The sequence below is a fragment of the Pipra filicauda genome, unplaced genomic scaffold, assembly GCF_003945595.2.
Source record: "Pipra filicauda isolate LSUMZ 115617 unplaced genomic scaffold, ASM394559v2 scaffold5_size6683894_pilon, whole genome shotgun sequence".
NCBI classification, from domain to species: domain Eukaryota; kingdom Metazoa; phylum Chordata; class Aves; order Passeriformes; family Pipridae; genus Pipra; species Pipra filicauda.
This window is the reverse complement of record NW_024104754.1, coordinates 1167875-1189542: the sequence shown is the minus strand read 5'-3', so window position 1 is coordinate 1189542 and position 21668 is coordinate 1167875. Positions and strand designations below refer to the sequence as shown.

Below are 21668 nucleotides of genomic sequence, written 5' to 3'. Positions count from 1 at the left end.
AACAAAAAATATTCTTTCATTCAAAAATAATATTCTGCTTACATCTTAAAGAGTTTTTCTTTCTAGCAAGAGAATTTATAATATTTGTCTTAGAATAAGGTAATTCTCTGAAAACATTGCCCAATTTTTAAAACTGCATCAAAACAACTATGAATTTTAATCTACGTTAATCTACATAAGCAAGCTTGGCTGCAGTTGGTAAATTTTAGTTATGTGTGGATGACATCATGAAAAAGCTAGCAATTGTGTCAGAGTAAAAACTGCCACACTTTCTCCTCCTTAACACCAATATTTAAGCTTCTAAAGGTGATTATTTATTTAGATATGCCTAAAAACTCTTATCTCACCTGGGACTATTCTATAGTCACAGGTTACATATTCTATAGTCACAGGTTACATCACCTGACCTTTAAGGTCACAGGTTACTTATTCTTCTCCCTCAGAACAATAGCTCAGAACAGTTACATATCATCTTATATAGCTCTTCAGGCACTAGGAAGGAAAGTCACAGGCAGCACTTCCACAAAGGTCTACAACTGAACATGTCCTGTTAAGCAACAAGAACCGGCTCTCAAACTTAAATATGAAAAGCTCTAATTTGGCTTTGTGAAGGAATACAAAACTCTTCTTGGAACGCATAATTAGGGGAAAGCCAGACACTATTTAAAAATAAGGACCCTATAAAATGTAAACACTTCAGAACAACTGCAACATGGAAAAGTGTTCACTAAATGTAGAAATGAAACTAGGAGAACTCTAATTTGTAATTTCATTTATCTTTTTACACAAATGATTCACAAGTGGTAGTACTGTTCATATGAAAAACGTACATCCTTGAAGTATCTCTGTAGAGTTGAAAGCCTCACGTCATGCAGCGCTGCACAGGTATCCCAAGGATATATCTGCTCCTCCTCGGTAGTTGGCAGTCTCTTTGGTTCAGTGCTATTGCGGCACTGCCCCAACACTGGGTGAAGAAAAGCACCAATAAGGAATGCAATGAATATCAATATGCTAAACAATTAAGAAAACAAAAATCAGGTAATTGTGGTTTGTAGCTACAATGTGCTTTGTTGGTGTTAAAAAGTAAAAAATTATTAGAGAAACTAAATACTGAACATTGTGCTTTTGCACTTGTACATAAAGCACATATATATCTACACACACATTATATATATTCATACGCACACAAACACATATCTAAGTATAGACAAACTGATGGTTGTTTAACTTTCTTTTTCTTTTAATACTGATTTTCCTGCGTCTACTATATACTCTGCATTTGCAAAAGCTAACAGGAACTAGGAGGGAATTAAACTGTTTGTTTTTTTCCCAAACATTTAAAAGTTTTCTCAATATCCTTAAGTTACACATGTGCCTCAGAGAAGGCCATCCACAAAAAAACCAGGAGACTCTGTGTTTCCAGGCTTCATGAGACACAACAGAATTTACACACACGTGTTAAAAGCTGCAGAAACACTGCTTTTCCTGCAAGTCACACATTCATACCTGAGGATGCTTGTAATAGTACAACTAGTCCTGTAGGTCTGTCTTCAGTAGAAGGTCCGCTTTGTCCACAAATAACACAATCATATATTGCCTCAGAAACGTGCTGTTCGGATGTAGCTACCTCCATGGCGACATCGACATCTGGAGATTCTATAAAAGAATAAGAAAATTTATATTAAACAGAGGCAAAGAAATCCAATTGCATCTGCACTGAGGTAGTGATGAAAAAACTCCAAAACAATTTCTCTAGTTTATCTACAACTAAAGCATGGACAATTAGTTGAAACTAACCTTGCTGCTTCAAACAAAGACACCTACAAAACAAAGTGCATGATTTCCCATATTCAGAAGTCCTTCCTGAGGAATTATATGTTTCATTCAAGTTTTGTATTAAATTTGATCTCTCTAAAACGTCTGTAAAAAGAGATCTAACTTCTACTTCATTAGATACTATACTGAAAACTTAAAACATAGAGAGATTAAGGGCAATGGATATGAATCTCTAGTAAAATCAGATTTGCTAAGATTTGCTGACTGAAACAACAATTAGAAGGAAAAAGTTAACCTGGAGACCTTAAAAATAATTTTAAGATGCTTAGACGTACGTAGTGAATGAAATGCGCAACTTAAATGGGAAGTTTTTATTTTAATATGAAACTGGGACAATATTGTGTGCATTAAGAAAGTAATCAGCTGAGATGCAGCACATGTTTAGGTGTAAACAAGACATATCAGAGATGTGGTTGTCTCATGGTCCACATTACTACTTTGTAGGTGCACAGACAGAAAGGTTCAAGGCTAAGGACCAGTTTTGAAGTATCAAAGCCATTGCACTTGACACAGCTTTGTTCACATGACAGTTGGTGGTGCTGGTTTTGGGGCAAGCAATTTTAGTTTATGGTACAATCAAAGGTAATGTGGATAGAGCCTTTCCAAATCTTCGTTCGCGAAGCCTAGCCGTGACAATCAAAGGTAAGAATTCTTTATTGGCTTGAAAGAAAAGCATCTTAGGACTAAATGATTCTCTCCTTACAGTTCAAGGAACACATAGTCAGCCTCTTGATGTAGAATATGAGGGTTCTTTGTTTCTTTCCTAGAAGATAAAATTTTACCAAAGAATACACTTCCTCCCTACCTTCAACCATGCCCTTTATCTCCCTGATTAAGTAGGCAAAGGTATTGGGTAGAGAACCCAAAAACTGTGAGTACAGCAACAGTCCTCATGCAGAATGGCTTTTAGGAGAGCTGCTGTCTTCTGAAAATCCACAAGTTCAGCACAGGAGGCTGCTGCCATAAGGAGAGGTGTGTTTGATGCCAGGCAGTGGATTTCTCTGCTATAAAGAACTCCATGCAATACTCTCACTCACAGAGAAGAATCAAAATTACACTGTTTTAGTAACTATTGATTTCCCAGACATTTATTGAGCGTCACATGAAAATGAACCCCAATCTTCACTGACATGCAGTTATTAATATTGTACACACATCTATCACCATCTAGTGGCAGCCAGATGTACAATGAAAGAAAAAGCACAATGCATCAACTGCAAAACATCCAGAAAACCTAGAAGCAAACTGTAGCACAGAAGGGAGGAGATCAACACTAATGCTACATTTTTGTATTTAACGTCACCTCATAATTGTGTAATGCACACTCATGTACACCTGTGTATCAAAAGCATGACACAAGAATGACTAGTTTCAGCCTTCTTATTTCACTTTCTCAAAAATTTTTTCAATATGACAGAAAATATGCATCCATTCAATATTTTTCAGACGTGTAGAATACACTGCTGCCTGAATTTCTTTTCATTTCTACTCTCCAGAGCTAAGGATGCATTCTGTTACTTCCCCCATCCAGCAAAACCCCAGAACCCAAAGGGCTTTATAAACACAGTAACTATAGTTCACAATTTCTGTTGACTGTAGTCAACATTTGTTCTGCTGTATACATTGTGTCAAAGTAGCCCCTTGGCATCAGAGCAACCATTAGTATGCTAATATTCTTTGCCCTGACCCAGCATATATAGTCTCAAGAGATCACTACCTAATTTATTTTTCTATCTGGGTTCAGAAGATTGAGTGTTAGGAAATGTATGTCACCTTGCACTAAAACTCTGCACTTCTTGTAAACTCTAGCTACAGAACGTTTGCTTGAAGGACAAAATGACGTCCTGCTAAGACACATCATAAGAAAGACACAAAAGACCATCTGCATAATTATCAAGAGGCATTAAAATATTTAAAAGTCACACTGGGCACTTCAGAGACAACAAAACTATGGAAGAAATGAGCGGTATCTTAATAATATTTCTAATTAACGAATTAACTAATTTAAAAAATTTTCACTAATATGCATTTGGTTAAGTAGTTCAGCAGCTTGTCTGGAAAGTATCATAATATTTCATATTTATAAAATTCATATCACTGTAATTTGTTAAAAGGCTACTGTTAACCTGAACAGAGTGATTTATTTTTGTCCTTATCAAGTCCTGCCTGAAGGTAGTGAAGTTTCAAAAATCTCCTGCATAGATTTCCACGTCACAAGATAAACCACAGTCTCACAGAGAAAGTGTCCTCAAAGATGTCAAAGCAGCTATAACCGGGAGACTAGAAGGCCTATGGAGTTGAAGCTGTTACAACACATTTTTGACTCTCTAGATATCCTCCTCAGATATTTCAGGAGCTCTATCTGCTGTTCTTCGAATGATGTTTCTTGGGTTATTTTTCTACTTTTTTCGTTTTTCCTGCAGTCAAATAGCTGAAGACAGCACACTGGATTCTGTTCTATCCTAGTTCATTAACATAACTGTTTCTAAATTTCACCTAATTACTTCCAGGCAAGCTTGAATAGCAATGCAGTTCTGCAGATGTCACAGAATATAAATAGAAAGTAACAGGGGGCACAAATGGAAAGTGATACATAATTGGAATTTTTTCTACAGTCATTATGTGAAAGAAAAGGCCAACCTTTATTTTCAGAATCTCAGATGAATTTGTGCATTTCAGTTCAAATAAATAAACTCTGCTGGTAAAATGAGACACATTTAATACTGAATAATTAACAGAGAACTGAGTAACTTCCTTTTAAGCCATGTTTCATTGCAGCATCCCAACAATCACAGAGGAACACCTCAGAGATTAACAGTGGCTCTGTGCAGTTTAACCACCACCTTGGCAACTATTAAGTATATGGGGGTTTAATAAAATAATCTTTAAGCTTTGGCTATTCTCCATTATTCCTCCTATCACCTTCTCGACACATTTATATTCAGAGTATTTTCAGTCTTCTATATTGTCAATAGAAAGGTAGTACGAAATTTTCAAGTGTCATATCTAAAAACAATTACATCAGTTCTCACATTTTACGACTGAATCACATCTGCTTTTCATAGATGAAATTTCAAAAGATGATAATAATGATTTGCTCAAATGACACCAACTGAATCAGTGATAAAGTGAGGGAGCTGAAGCCTGCATTTGGCAGTGTTATTACAGTTACAACAAATGATCAAAATGAAGAAATAAGCCTACTGCCAAACTTCAATCTATAATAAAAGTAACAAGTAACAGAGTTTGAATATGTGAGGGGGAATCGGTATTAACCAACTGATTTTAGTATGAAAAGATTTTTTTGTTTGTTTTAAAACAGCTATTTCAGGACAGCTATGCTACAATTGAGGGTAAATTTATGAATTACTTACAGTAGTTTTAAACTGAATCACTCCTGAAAGACTAGTTTCAGAATTCTTATCATGTCTTGTGTTTTAAACTTAGCGTAACAACAGTTTCTGCAACTTTTTCAATAATTTGCTGTAACACATAGAGACTGCATTTACAGCCAAACAAATCACTTTGGTTAAACAAACTGAAGAAAATATTCCTGGCAAAAATTAATCTGGATTTTTAAATAAACCTCATGCACTATAACAGAATATGTACTTCCTTTCTGCAAGCTATTTTAATGCCAGTCTGAACATAAAAGCTAGTTAATACTGGACTATAGTATTACTGCAATGTATTTTCATAACAAACTCAGAAAATGGAATGACAACCTAGAAGACACTGAGAACAGTTAGTGATAAAGCAAGTAATTATTCAGTTAACAAAATGCCTGGAATTCTATTAACTTGTGGCCAAGGAATGTCTGTATGCAGCATAACTTTACAAAATGTATTCCAGTAAGTTGACCCTATCTAGTGCCGTGCATGACCTCGTATAATTGACAATAAACACTACATTTTAAGTTAAGATATATGAAGTTATTAATTCTTTAAATACTAGGAAGCAAACAATTTAAGCGTTGCATGCCCAAGAACATTTTAATGCACAACCATAAACACAAAGGCCCAGGTCTGCCTGGTAGAGAAATTAAGGGTTCTTTTTAATACTAAGTAAAAGCTAGATATACCCAGTCCTTCACACAAATAAATGCTGCTTAATTTACTGATTTAACCAGCATGATTGATCCACAGATCAAAGCAGTTCTCTTAAACATAGCTTATAAAACTCGTGCATGAAAGTATTTATGCATATTTATGTATATATGCAAATAGGGCTATTGATAGGTGTATATATAAAGGTACATCTGATTTAATATATAAAACACATCAATTTCAAAGTTGCAATACGAAGAATTCAAAATATAGGTGACTGCAGAATCAAAGTTTCAAAGTTACTTTCAATTAGCCATGACTATATAAAGACTTAATTTTTAATAAGTAGAACTACAAAGCTCTTCTTCCCTTCCTCCTTACTTCAACAATTAAAAAGAAATAACTACCCATTTAATGAAGATGACTTACAACACAAAGTCCACAGAAAAAAATTAGTGTATTGCACACCCTCCAAACATAACACCATATATATAGTGATTTATTTCATAGAATCATAGAACAGTTCGGATTGGAAGCAACTTTAAAGATCATCTAGTTCCAATTCCCCCACCATAGCCAGGGATGCCTTCCACCAGACCAGTTTGCTCAGAGCCCCATCCATGACTACTGTCATCCAAGACCTTAATAAGTATAAACAAATACATCATCTCAGCAACTTATGAACTGAAGGGAAGTTAGAAATTTCAAAAGCCAGACTTTCCCAGCAAATACAGTTGGCAAAATATTTGTAACCATCGCTTAAACTCAAATCAAAACTACATAGCAGATGATACTTGATTAAGGGGACGGGAAAGATTCCTGCTTTTTCTTATCTTTCAGAAGTGCTAATTTTCAATTAAGTAACCCAGATGACAAAAATATTTTCTGTTCCTCAGTTAAACACAGACTAATCAGCATTATGCTCTTCTACGTAGTAGATTCTCAAGAAAAACAAGAGCTGATTCTGCTCTAAAGCCTGTACATGAAATAAAATACATTATCACTTATAGCAACTGAAGTGATTTAAAAATTATGCATTCCTTAAATCTATAAATATATTGAGGCTCTAAAAAGAAAGAATCTTAAATTTTCTTATGAAAGAAAATACAATCTTTAAGAGACAAACTAATTTTGGGACGTTTTATATTAAAGGTAAATACTTTAAAACATCACACATTTCATCCACTGTGTATTAAGAAAAATGGGAATAAATTTATGTCCCACAGATTTAATCTATTATTTAGCATATGTATTTGGTAACATCTGTCCTATAAAACATAAGTTTAAGCCTCTTAAGAAGTATTTAGTATACAGGCAGATACAGAAGTGGAATCTGAAGGGAGGGTTTTCTGTTTGGTTGGAGTGGTTGATGGTTGGGGGTTTTTTGTGTGTGTGTTTTGTTTGTTTTTTAAACTGTTGGAGTAAAAATCTTAATACCTAACATAGGGCAAAAGGAAAATAAAGCAAACAGTCAACCACACAAAAACTTACCAACATCCATGGCAGTTTCCATGAAGCTTTTCTGCCTTGAGGCAAATTCAGCCAACAGTTTCTGCTGCCTTTCTCTAGCCTTCTGTCGTCTGAGTGAAAGAAGGGGGGAAGAGTTAAAAAAAATATATTATAGAGTGAAAAAAATACTTTATAAATGTCAGGCTGACTACAGTTACCGTCTTAAATAATCACTCAAAATTCAGGATTTCTGTAAATAAAGGAATAATTTCCAAGCCTAAAAAAAGAATTTCTTGCTTTAAAAAGTGGAGTTTAAGAAATCAGTGTTATTTTGAGTGTGAAAGATAGGAATAAAACCCTGTCCTAAAACACCCTTCAGAAAACCAAAGGATCTTCTAACAGACTAGGACACAACATTTTGAGAAAAAGAACCCAAGACCTTATTTTTGAAACTTTTTTTTCTGTTACGCATGGGAAGAATAACAGAGTGGAATAACTGTTGTACAAAAACAAGTACTGCTGTGTGCAACCAATGCTTACAAGCTAATAAAAATAATAGCCTACCTCGCTCCCTTCTTTATCAAGCTTGCTGGCAAGAGAAACAACTACAGATAATTTCTTTTCCAGCTAAGGCTCCTCACAGTGGTTCTTCTTCCCCCACCTCCACCCAAGATACTGGTCACCAACAGCTTTTATACCTGGACTTAAAGAAGCTTGAGATTGCATCCAGATTAAAACCCCTTATCTCTGTGGAACCAAGTTGACTTCACTAACTTTTTCCTCATTGTTTATCACAGCTCTGAATTTACAAATGGAAGACATTAGAGACTTATGCTTGTCTACCCTTCTATTTAAACTGTATTAGTGACCTGTACAAGGTTATATGACCAGCTATATAACTCCCCAGATAAACATATACTGCAGTGGATAGAGGAATATTGATGGATGTAAAAAGAGAAAGAAAATAGACACTCATTCTCCTTAATTTGGCAAGAGTTTACATGCAAAACGGAAGAATGGAAGTGGGAAAACCAAACAAAACTCCCATACCACAGCTGCTCACCACATGGAACATGCAAACACCTACAGGCCCCATGGCTGGTGTGATAATGCAGCACTCCCCAGTGCAGCTATGGAAGCTCTATCACAGCCACATGTTCTGCACACCAGCATTTCCAATGAATTTCTTCCCCTGCTCAGAGATAATTCAGATAACTAACATGGGATTTAAAAACAGCACTTGGCATCTGATATGCTGATGGGTGAGTCATCTTCAGTCTCCAGCACTGTCTGATTATCAGTGTCCTGGCACAGGAACAGGCACGCACAGGCCCACAGCAGCCTCACATACTGTACTCTCTTATCCTGAGGTGGCCTGTTTATAAGTCAAAGCTTCTAACTTGTTTTCTTAATGCCCCAAATACCTCTGCCCATCTATCTGTTACACTGTACAGTCACCATTTCTCAAAATAACTTCTATTTACAACAACACTAAGATTCATTATACTGAGGATCAGAGCAGGGCATTCATTAGATCTGGTTTTATTTATTTCTCCCTGGAAATTTCTCAATATACACCTTGACTAAAAGCAGAGTGACTGTAAATAGATGCCTTTAATAAGAAGACATAAACAAACTCTGACAGATTCAGTACAGCTCAGTAATTTTCCATGATGGCCCATGGGAGTATGACACTGCAATTGAAAAAATACTGCAAGCAGCTCAAGCTTGCTTCTAGTTCTGTATTTCAGTTTCTATGGCAACAATTCATTGCCTGAGTGATACCAAGTTCATCATTATATGTTGAAGTAACCAAAAAGGGTGATCATTTAACATGCACCATCTGCTCGGTCTTCACTGACACAAAACTGGATTTGGGGGGAAAATTAAAACAAAACAATCAGAAAAGTAAAAATTGCAGCCTGACTGCATGAACACCATCAGCCCATGAGTTTAGTCATTTTAGTTACCATGCTGTCCACTAATACCATTAAAAATTTGGGAAGAAGATAATAATCATTCAGAACAAAGAACGGAAAACATTTATTTTCATCATTACATTAGCCCCTGACCTTAACTGAAAACTTAAGGTGCCTCCAACAGATCCCTGAAAATATCACATCCTTTATAGAGGGAAAGGAAACACCTCACCTGTTTTCTATATGAAAAGTTACTTGTTGCATCGATTCTTGTGCTTCTGTACATAAATCTAGCACTACTGAGTACCACAATACTCATTAGGTGTCCAAGATACAGCTGTGTTTTATCTAAAGCAGCCATTCATTGTGTCTTTCTCTGATAGACAATTTTACATGCTAAACCTTGACTGCTTCTCTCATTTACTGAACTATTACAAGGGATGTTGAAACTATTAACTAAACACTGGCAAGAAAACAATAATTTTACTTTGTAAAGTATGTAACACATGAATATATTAAATCTATTTTTCATTTTTTTGTTATGTGTAATTTTCAAGTACAGTGTAGGTCCTGGACATATCTGCAAGAATTTAATGAAAATATTATTTTCAAATAAATAAAAATAGCAGGATAAAAAAAGGTAATCCAGAAAACAACTGAGTCAGATGGTTGCATGTTTCTACCCAAATTTCTAGATCCATACTCATATAGTTTGGTTACATAAACCACTCAAAATACTCCATGAACAAGCACTCAATCATCTCCTTGTCCATCCTAGCCTGTGCTCTGTCTCTACTTTCGTTAATGTGGTAAGTACTCTGACCTGAACCTTCTATGCCCCAACCTTCTAACACTATTCCCTGCCCTCTTGCTTCAAATACCACATTCCAGTCTTTTGCACTGACCAGCAGTCAGTCTCTTCCCACTGCCCTACTCCAGACAATTCTTCTTTCCAGTTGACTCTATCACATCCCCCAAATGCCAATCTCTGTCTTACTCATGCCCTCCAGACATTTCCATTCTTGTTCTACATTCTTCTTCTCCTATCGACTCTCAAGACCCCATTCTTCCCGAGATTTTAATGAAATTTTTTTTCACTTGCTACTTTCCTCTGAATATTTTTGTCCTGACAACCCAGTTCTTCTCTAACATCCCCAGTTGCCAGTTTGAGTCTTCTCACATCAGCTATTCACTTGACCTGGCATCTGTCCTTTGCTCACTAGTACATTGATCAGAAGGCATAAGGTTTCTCCTTCCAGTCCCAGTTTCAACACTGCTCCTACCAGTCCTAGTTTTCACCTCTACTTCTAAGATCTAGTTGTTGTCCTCTAGGCATTTGAACTAGTGATTCCTCTTCCCTAGGACTCTCATGGTAATACAAGCTTTGCTGACAACAGGAGAGAAGTAGGCTCTCTGCATTGTTTCAATACTGCCAGTGCTCTGGGGGCTCTCAAGACTCATTATGCCCCAACCTCAACCTCAAAACTGTCCAAGCTTTTTCCCCAAAACATTTCAGCCCAAGACAGACAACTGGCTTGCAGGTTTTCAGGACACACAGTAAGATAATATGAATTTAATAAAAAAAAAAAAAAGAACTACAAAAAAAATTAAAAACATACTTTTAAAATTGAATGGCTCGGACAAGCAAAAAAGGTAGAATTACCAACCCCAAATATATTAAACAAAGGTCAAAAACAATCATGGTGTGATGTGTGCATATGAATGAACAGACAACACAAATAAAAATTCTAACTCATCTTAAGGTTAAGCCACAAAAACTAACACAATCTTAATTCTACACCTTTGTATACACAAGCGGTATATACAGCAACATAAAGGGTCAGCATGTGTATCACACCAAATTATTATGAAAGTTTTCTAATTTAAAGATCTAAAATACAAGGTGCAGATCCCACCCCAGTATCCATGTAAATCATGTATATTTAAAATGGATAAAGAAAACTGTAGAATTAAGTTATTCCTTTAATATGTAATTCATGCGAAAACCTAGAGACAGATCAATCAATAGATGCACAACACACAATTTCCTACTGCCTCTTTACTTTGTTATTAATGTTACCTTTCTTCTTTATCCAAAGTTTTCTTCTCTGCAGAACTAATCTTTTTTGGTGGGACAGGAGGTGTCACCTTCCTGCATATCTCTTCGATTATACGTTTATTCAATCTGCTCTGTACAGCAGCTTTCAATAAAATTCTTTCTACTGCTGTCATTCCATCACCGTGAGAGTATCTTGGAATTTCTGGGTGGATTAAAACATCCACATCATCCAACCACGGAGGATAGTAAGAGTTTTGTTTTCCTGAGAGTTTGTGATGCAATTTAATCAGCAAGGACAGTATGCTTTCCTTGACTTCTAGAATGGCTGTGGTTAGCTGTGGAGTTGCACCAGGTGCTGACCATTTCATGGATGTTTTGGGCCGAACCACCTGATTTGCCTCACTGGTGTTCCGATTGATGATCTCCTGAAATTTCTTCCTACGTTCTGCGACCAAACTGAACACCTGAGCTGTCCCCGAATTCTTGGGAAAAAAATCATAATGATTAATTTGCAAAAATACAATAAACAACATACATTCACAAAACCTTAGAAAATATTTTAAGCTAGGAGGAAAAGCACAAAACTTAAAAAGACTCCTCTCCCCTCCCAAAATGTACTGAAAATTAGGACAGCAAAATACTAAGCCTGCATATCGTATTTTGATACAAGTCTGTTATATGCAGCTGCATAAAAAGCCAAGTACAAAATGGAAATATCCATACCAAAACAACTAACAACTGGTTTTGTCTGTTCTCCAAGTAATATTTCCTTAGTTTTTTTAGAATAGGAATTTCAGTATCTTTACGTCACTTAAACGTCTTTATTGAAGTCTACAGAGCACTGCTGCACAACATAACTCCTAATGCCACACAGGTGAACACACATCCCCATGGCATTGTCCATTTTCTGTGGATTTATGAGCTGAGATCCAGAAGTCACATACCCATATTGGCAAGCAGAACTTGATATGATGATTGCAGCTACATTAATGACAGAGCCCATTCAGATTTCTCTATCTTATACTGCTCTTGCTTTCAGTACTAAATTAAGGATACATATGCTGAACCCATAGCAGAAACACGTTACTCTCTCCCTCTCAGAAGGCTGGGCAGTTAAGAGAGATCAAATACTTCAGACATCAAATATAAAAATGGGATTCTGACAATTCTCTCACCTACCTTTATATTTTAATCTATTTCATATCCCCTCCCTACTTTAGATTTTGTCTATTTTTCTGACATTAATGTGCAAAAACAAAAAAACAACGTTGTATTTCCTTACATCTGGCATACAATCCTGACACCAAAATTATATCATCTACTGGCTATAAATCTTTCAGGATCCCACCATTTACATATTCATTTTTTTTCAAAACAACAAAAAACCGCTACTAATAATTTCAAATGCACTTTCAATGTAAGGTTAAACTTACCTAGATTCAAGAAAGCTAAGACTATTTTATATTATTGAATGTTAGTAGTATGTTGGCGAGACAAAGCAGGCCTAAACACAGAGCTCAAGCAGTATGCCATCAATGACACTTGATATTTGATAGAAAGCTTTTATTTCAAAATACGTAATAAAACTGTAAGGTCATTTTGTTGCTTAAAATCTACTACCTAAGATTACCATCAAAAACATGAAAAAAAAGCACAAGTTCTTGCAATATGAATTTAAAAGGAATTCAGGAAAATTAGAAGATTCCACTGAATGTTAAGATGAGCACAATTAAAGCCACGTTGCTAGTTAATTGCTTAGGAGAACAAACTGCACACAGATCTACCTCTCTCTGGAGGCTCTTCCGCCTTGAACTCTGGTAGATTGAGGATAAAAAAAATCATTAAATATATCATTTGGAAAGAGGTAACATTTGAAATAACTTCTATTTCTGCTATCAGTACACTTAGGAAAAATTACCGAAGGAAAAGGAATATCCCAAGAAATTGATAAAAACGGTAACAAAAATCCTAACAAAAAAGCCTAAACAGGCAATAACTTAATCTAGTCTAGGGAAAGGACTAGCATTTGCATATACTTACTTGTGATGAAGCCAAACCATCAGAACTCGTACTTGCAGGTGGTTCCCTCTTCACCTCTGGAGCAGTTTCTGGTACTCTTACTCGGACATAGTTAATGAAGTGACGCATGTTAGAAACCAAGTTACTACCTGGAAACCAACTATCATGGCAACGCTCTTGTCCACCTGCAGATTCCTAAAACAATTAAAAAACCCCTAGTATACTTTCTCTTCTGTTTTAAAATAACTTGTGTTGCTTTTATAACTGTATTAGAGGCCATCATCTCTCCGTGAGATAGGAACAGTATGTTGAACATCATGTAACTCAATGAAGCCAATATATCTCTTAAAAATTATGACTGTGGTCCATGAGGACCACAGGGCTGATAAATACATGAATTTAAATACTTGATTTGAATATAATCAAATAAGTGCGAGCTAGCAGAAGTAGAAGGAGCTATGGACTGTAATCCAAAGTCATACAATCTAAGATTAATACAAAAAATCAGAACTGTACAGAAGTCAATCTCTGAAAAAAAAATGCGGCAAATCGTTAGACATAAAAGCAACATTAAATATAAAAAAAATTATGGAAGTCAGATAACAGAAGGGAATCTGAAATCACAAAAATGACTCTTTATATTCAAATTCTCATCAAAAGTAGAGTTAAAATTCTGGCTAATTCACATGTTTTAGAAGATACAGACCTTTAGCAATAAAGGTTTCAGTTGAAAATCTAAAAATTTTTTAAATGATTTTTTGACTCAATAATTTATTTTTTTTTTGGTACACAATTTCAAGTACTAACCTAAAGAGTTGTAATCATCTAATCAATCTGTGTTGTCAGGTTATTTATATAGAGAAACTGTTGAAAAATGTAACATGATATCATATTCTTCTTCACAACAATATGGAGGTTTTGGTTTTGTTTGATTGTTTTGTTGGGTTTTGGTGGGTTTTTTTTTGGTTTTTTTGGGGGGGTTTGTTTGTTTGTTTGTTTGGTCTTGCTTTTTTTGGTTTTGGTTGGTTTTGGGGTTTTTTTGGGGGGGGAGAGGTGGTTTGTTTTTTTAAGTTGTTCCCTGTATAAGTAAATACAGATATTTTATTCTAACTCCTATGGTAAAATATTTTTTAAAAATAATGAATCATTAGACAATACCTTTATATTTTAATGAAAAATATGGTATATATTCTTACCTCTTCATCTGATTCTTGTTCTGGAGAATTTTCCAACCCCAGCTCAATCAAATACAAAACCATGCAAAGCACATGCTCTGATAAATTCTGATGATCCATTAATATCTAGGGAGAAAAACATTCACATCTTAGAAGATTAAAGCTTCAATACATCTAAACTTAAAAAAAAGTGTTCTGAATAATACATTTTGGACTCTTCAGGTTTTATATTTTTTTTTAAGTTGTTTAAAAATTATTCTGAGGTTTAGAAAAAAACTAACCTTTGATCATCACCAAAAATGCAAAATTTAATTTTACATCTTTCCAGTCAGAAAAAAACTTGTAAGTTATTACTAGTTCAAGCTGTGATTTACTTTAACTCCAAAGTGGCAGGTAAAGCTGCACAGACACCACTACTGTGAGCCACATGCCTTCCCTCCCTTTTTCATGTGATCCATCACATAAGGCCTCACAAGGCCCTAGTCCTACAAGCGATGCCTAAATAACTGGGAACCTCAGAGGGTCAATATGAACTTAGTTGACAACAACCTGCACATCATCTTTTGTAGTTACAAATAATAAACAACCTTATCTTTAAATTAATAAATGCCCATATCTTTCTTCTAACACAGCTCTTAATGCATTGAGAGGAAGAACCAGTGCTGCTGAAATTAAAAACCAGGACAGCTTTCCTCTTGAGAATATTCTGATTTAAAGGAAAGAAAAATGGCAAAAACTTGGAAGTGGCCAAAAAGAAGTGTATGAGAAAATATATTTAAAATTTCATTGTAGACAGGCTACTATAAAAAGTTTCAGAGTGTAGCCTAATAAAGTTTTAGATATGACTTCGTTTTGAATGGGAGGAATTTCCTAAGTAGATAAACCCATTAAAAACATCAGAGAGATAAAGTCCTTTAAAAAATACATTGTTTTACAATATCTTTTCTAAAAAATGCTTGAGCACCTGAATTAAATCAATCCCAAGCAAATCTCAGATTATAGAAGTTATTTAATTAAAAAGGGGACTCAGTATTATGTCAATATGAAGAGCATGTGCAATTGTATCAGTCAGAATCAAAAGTCATGCTGACCAACACTTCTGAAAAGTAAATTCATCAAATGTAGTTTACTGTTCTTCTGTAGGAAGTCCCAAAAGTCAAGAGATACAATAAAGGCTGTGACAAATTGGCAAAATTTCACAAATACACCAGATATCATTTAAGCCAACCCCACAGGATAAATCATTATGTATTTTCTACCATCCATAAATCTGGTAGAAAAGTATTTGGCATTTCAGCTAAAACAGCAACCCAGAAATGTTAAGATTCTCAAGATTTAAGTCCTTGAAGGACCTTGATGCAATAAGAGAAAAAGCAGGCAAAAAAGAACTAATGAGCAAGATAGCAAAAGATAATGCATTCCTTCCCTACTTTCTCCATTTTTGTTCCATATCAAAATATTACTTCATCTTCTACATAATCCCAAGTTCTTCTTTCCTTCAGCAGCATTCCTGTATTACAACAGTTATTTTCTATTCAACAGAAGCTTAACAGGGAAGCAAAATAGTTTTAGGGAAGCTGAGAGTACTTAAAAGCTCACAAAAGGAAAGTCTGCCCAGCAAAGGCACTACTCAGTCAAAGCACTTTCTACAGTCCCTCCTCTGGCTCTGTACTTAGGAAGTGCTGCAGAGACAGACTCCAAGTCCCATTTTCTGATGAATGGACTCTTGAAAAAGGATGCACTTCTCTTAAAGACAGCAGTCAACTATTGACAACAAAACCAAACACAATTTAAGGACATCAATTAGCCCTAAAAAACAAGTGCTATAACATTATCAAAAGCCAGAATGTGCCCGGGCAGTGATGTTAGAACCATTTGCAGTTATAAGTCCTATTGCTCTTGAGGATATAAACCACCGAGGCTGCATATATTTGAACAAGATGCTGATGCCTTAAAACTCTGCAACGGGAGCCAAAGGAACATCACTCATGCCACTGTGCTCCTTGGGACCGTCATGGAAGAACAATTTGAATCACAACTCTGATGGTTAAGACAGTGTTCCTCAAAGTAGAGGAGAACTGTTCATCCACTTGGGTACCTGACTTAGTGTGTGCATATATGAATTAATCATTCATGAAATAATGGAAGTGGAAGGAAAAAATCTCATACTGGACATAGTAAATAAACAAAAAATTGAATCTGATTACTCTACATAAACTTTTAAAATCATGCTTCTAAGGACTTTTGTAAAAAATGTGAAAGTAAAAAACCAGACTTAAAGAGAATCATGACTGTACCTTGTAAAGAAGTGTGAAGAGCACGATGTGCAGGGTTTTACAGTGCAAAAGCTTTATGAGACCTTTGTAACTTGGGTGTAGTGGTGTTCTCTTCTTGTACGGAGGCCATGGGTTTCCAGGGAATTTACCACTTTGCTTTAAACTGTTGAAACAAATGTTAAATGTTGAAAATGTTTCTATATGTGCAATATTGCAAATCTACACTTCAATAATGTAGATAACTGCCACTGCTACAGATATCCTGCAATCTTATTGTTTAGACTGACATTATAATGATAAGCATTTCTAAGCCATTTAATATATTTAAGTAGCATTCCAAAAAGATCAAACTGACTCCAGTGTTATTTTTCTGTGGATTACCACTGATGTAAATGACCTTTATTTATAAAGTTAAATGATTTTTTAGCTACAGCTAGGAATTTAGGCATCCCATTTTCATTCTAAGAGGCACACAGAGGAGAGAGAAAACTTGACTGCACCCAAAACCACATTGGTCATCTAACAAAGAAAACTCACACGTGGAGGAATGGGTTATAGGCTATACCAGGAAACGCTACCCATAATTAGCTACAATTGACAGTATCAGGATTATTTCATAACATTTATTATAAGGGATTTTTAATCTTGATTTTTACTCCCAAGGTGTGAAATAAAAGACAAATCAGCTGAAATACGAATCTGTAAGAGTACACAGCTGTAAGGGACAGAATGTTAAGGAACAGAATTAAGACCATATCATCTTGCTTGTTAGAATTGAAAGAGTTTCACCAGTGTTTTTTCCTGTACATCAGAATTTAATTCACCTATGGTTTCCATCATGAGTGAATACACAGGAAAAAAAGATTGTCTTCAATACAATTTCAAAACACAGGACACTGTAATATTGCGCTTCATGTACCTAAGTGTAAAATAAATAAAAACAGATAATGCTGCTTTAAATAATTTGTAACTGATTTTTAAACACTACCTTTGGTTAAGTATTTTAGCTGTGACAACATTCACTACTTTCTCTGTGGCACTTCAGATATATTTTTAAATATTTATGGAAGACTAACAGACTAAAATAACCAAAACCCTGATACTGCTTGGAAATTTGTAGACTATTTACTCCAGGACAAATCTGGGGGGCCTGAAAACATTGACAAAATGATTAGCATTACCAGACAGTGAAAACAAAGAATGTGTTGTGCAATGAGCAACAATATGGTGTTACATTTCTAAAATGATCCAACTTACAATGCTGTATATCTGTCCATTGCAGACTGCACATCTCTACGGTAAACTGTTCGAAGTATTACCATGACAGGATCAAACTCCTTATCCCAAACTTCAGCTGTTATTTAAAAGAAATTACGTGTTAACATTCCTTTTTAAAGACATTACATCTTATTCTAAGAGTCTCTTCTTAACTAGCTTTAATTATGTGATTTTCTATTATATAATTATTTCAGCAAACTACAGCAATTTTTAATAACTCTAGTAATACTATATTAATAATTACCACTATCAAGATAGAAAAATATTTCTTGTGAAATTTTGATTTGTTTCAAAACAACAAAAAAATAACTCTATTAAGGCAATAGTTCTTTTCTATTAACAAATTCCCCAAACAACTCTCAAAACACTTTTTCTGTGCACATCTTGTTCTGTTCTTTTTCATTTCCAAGTACATGTAAGAAAAGGTTTAAATTATTTTTCACTTGGTACATGATAAGCACAGGCCCTCTTGAAAATCAGAAGTACAGACTGCAGAGCAGTTAGCAGGTAGATGATATTTTACCATTAAGCGTAGTCAAAACCACAATCTTTTGTTCAGTCTTGAAAATGGTTAAGTTCCATATAAAATGATATCTGTGACCAATCCTTTACAAATATGCCTTTGTTTTTTAACTAATACCTATGCGTTATTTTGGCATTAAAATCTAGGTTACATCTGTTTAATTTAGTAGCTTGAAAAGTAACATCAGGAGTGGCTTTTCAGAGCAATCACAGAAAAGTGATCAGGGCCAACACAGAACAGTCTATAAAGAGATCCCATTTAACTGCCTTTTTTTTCTATTTACAAGTTATTAAAAAACAAAACTAGGTTTCCAACCTAGAGTCAAAAAAAGATGTTCATTCTATTAATTGTTTTGAAGTGTTTAGCTCTCATAACACAGCAATGTGAAGGTAAGATTCAATGACCCCAAAAGGAGGAAGAAACCCAGTGGACACAGAATTTTAGCTCCACCAGCAGGAATAACACAATACAAGTGCTTACAACATTCTTCCAACTTTTCACAGGCAAAAATAATCAGCTTTGCCACACTTCTGAGATTAATTTTCCCCAAGCAGGAAGACAAGTGGCCTATACTCCTGTATAATGGTCTATACTCTATATATTAACCCCTGCTAAGATTACAGCTCTAGAGATATCCTCATACGCTGCTGAGAGAGAACACTCAGCATAGTTTCCATTATATATGAAATATGATCAAATTTAGCTTGAGAAACATCCATTTTTTCTGGACAGAGTTAACTACTGCAGTCTGAAATACAGACTAAGTTTGTGTGGGCTGCTAATGCACAATGAGAAGAAAGGACTCAGTGGGGGAGCCATATAGGGAATATTGGAAATGCACACACAGCTCATCGTCAGCACACAAATCTACAGAGAATCGGAAGAACGTGTTTTTGGAATTTGGTTTGTTCTGGTTGGTTGGTTGTTTTGGGTTGTTTTACTGATAGTTAATGGAAGCAAAATCTAGGGATCTGTGAATATAAAGTAGATTTCACCCCTCCAAATTTAGGGAAACAAGAGATTAGAGGATTAGAGGGAATGGATCTCAACATGACTTGCTTTAACTGTGACAGGCCACAAACTACGATTCTTAAAAGCCAAGGTTTTGAGAACAGGGAATAGCAAAGAAAACCATGCCAGCTTTTATTCCTGCAGAAGCTTTTTTGATTTTTTTATTACCCTAAGAAGAAGCTATTCTGTATAGTGCTACAAATTACTTCAGTATTTACCGCTATAAATGAGATACTTAACACAGTTTTCCTCTGGAATAAATTGTTTATCTGAAGTTAAAAAAAATCCAAACACAAAACAACACCCAAATACTGTAATCTAGCGTTAGATTCCCTAAATATAAAGTTTTATAATTAAAAATACCATAATCCATTTCTTTCCTTCAAACTCTGTTATGAAAAATACCAGCATTTCACAAGCTCCAGAAATGGGATATGACATAAAGAAATGCATTTTACATAACATTAAAACAAAGTTATTTTAAATACATAGGTGTTAAGCTGCCTAATTACACATCAAGGAACCTGGATGAATCAATTCTCAAAACTCTGGTTTCTCAAAATTACTTCACCAGTTGTTAACTTGTATAAAAGACCTTTACTGACTAGTCTCACAGTATAAAAGCTGGCAAACAAGTTAGTACAGTACTACTTCCTACATCAACTCCTTCGCCCGCCACCCCCTCGGCCCTGCCAAAAAAAAAAAAAAAATCCACAAAAGATTACAAACCAAATGCTTTCAAAATTGTGAAACCTCAACCTTTCCAGTTTTCAAGGGAAGTACGCAGGGGAGGAAGGAGTTAAACCCTTTTCAGCTTTGCCATTAGCTGAAGCACAACCAGAGCACATGGAGCATTTCAGATCCCTACAGGCTTATCTGCTCAGTGACAGGAAACAGTAATGGAACGCTAAGTTCTTAAATTCTTTCACTCCTTTCACACCAATGCTGTGTTGAGTCCAATTTCGATGACAAGCTGGTCAGGGGAAGACACTTGTCATTTCTGCACTGTATGCATTGTAGAATTATAGAACAGTATTCTATAACCAGCTTAGCCTGAACTTTGTTCTAGATCCTCACTACTGACTGTGGAAAATGTCACAGGATACTAATATTGTTAAGCAAAATAAAATAAAGAATCATGGTATCTTTAATAATCAAAATGTGAAGAAATTCAAAGAAAGTATCTTTGCAACTGACATCTCACTGGTGCTAACAGTTCTAAACTATTGAAAATCAGATTTTTTTTAAATCATATAAATAATTAAGTATGCAGATCAGTAAAATAAAATAATTCTTCAGTTCTCCATTTTCCCTTGTTTTCTAAGGATACCTGAGTAATGCGAAAGCTCATTTTCAGCCTAGATCAAAATGAATTTATTAAAGACTATTGACAGTCTTTAGCAATGCTCTTAAATTTAAGCAGTAGACAATAATGAAAAAGTCAAATAAGTTTTGGGGGGTTTTAGTGGTGGCAGTGGGTTTGGGTTTTTTGTGGGGAGGATGAGGTGGGGGTTTTAACATCGTTTGGTAGGTTGGGTTTGGGTTATTTTTAAGGAAAAAAACCCACAACAACAAAGCCAAACAAACACTGATTAGGCATCTTACTTTTGAGTATGTTGCAAGGGAACACAGATTGCCATACCTTTAGGTGTATACATTCCTTGTTGCATGGAACCTCCAGGTTCAAAAACAGGAGCTTTAAAGTCAGCAACAGCTGACAGGACTGATTCAAAGCTTAAACTTCCTGGAATAATACCACTTTTGGGATTGGGGTTTTCTGGAATGTAATGTCTGTGTTAAGGAAAGCAAAATGAACTTAATTGCAGGCCACAGCCATTTTACTCCTCTCTTGACATTTTCAGTGACTCATTTCACACCACATTTCGGCAGTGCTCTGTGCTTACCACAAGAGGTCTGTATCCTCCAGCTGCTAGGAACCGTAACTATGACTGAAGAGAAGTAAAGCCTCCTAGCTAGGACAGTAAACTTTTTAAAGCAAGACAATTACTACATGCTTGGCTCAAGACATTAGGTACTTAATGTGAAATAAAACCCACTATCTTTAGTGTATATAAAA

General features: G+C 35.3%; 1 protein-coding gene across 6 annotated transcripts in view; it reads right to left on the bottom strand.

Moving 5' to 3' along the window:
- The window catches only part of UBR3 (ubiquitin protein ligase E3 component n-recognin 3), a 103648-nt gene that overhangs the window by 42610 nt on the left and 39370 nt on the right, over nucleotides 1–21668 (bottom strand). For 4 of the 6 annotated variants that reach the window (XM_027733546.2, XM_027733547.2, XM_039387972.1 and 1 more), the window contains 10 exons: nucleotides 21234–21375; nucleotides 18037–18133; nucleotides 16801–16942; nucleotides 14525–14629; nucleotides 13350–13523; nucleotides 13094–13123; nucleotides 11331–11791; nucleotides 7374–7462; nucleotides 1507–1656; nucleotides 831–964 (listed from right to left, as the gene is read on the bottom strand). In XM_027733546.2, the coding sequence (XP_027589347.1) occupies nucleotides 831–964; nucleotides 1507–1656; nucleotides 7374–7462; nucleotides 11331–11791; nucleotides 13094–13123; nucleotides 13350–13523; nucleotides 14525–14629; nucleotides 16801–16942; nucleotides 18037–18133; nucleotides 21234–21375 (1524 nt within the window). The remainder of the gene's footprint in view (nucleotides 1–830; nucleotides 965–1506; nucleotides 1657–7373; nucleotides 7463–11330; nucleotides 11792–13093; nucleotides 13124–13349; nucleotides 13524–14524; nucleotides 14630–16800; nucleotides 16943–18036; nucleotides 18134–21233; nucleotides 21376–21668) is intronic. The other 2 variants (XM_027733548.2, XM_027733549.2) reach the window with 1 other exon arrangement.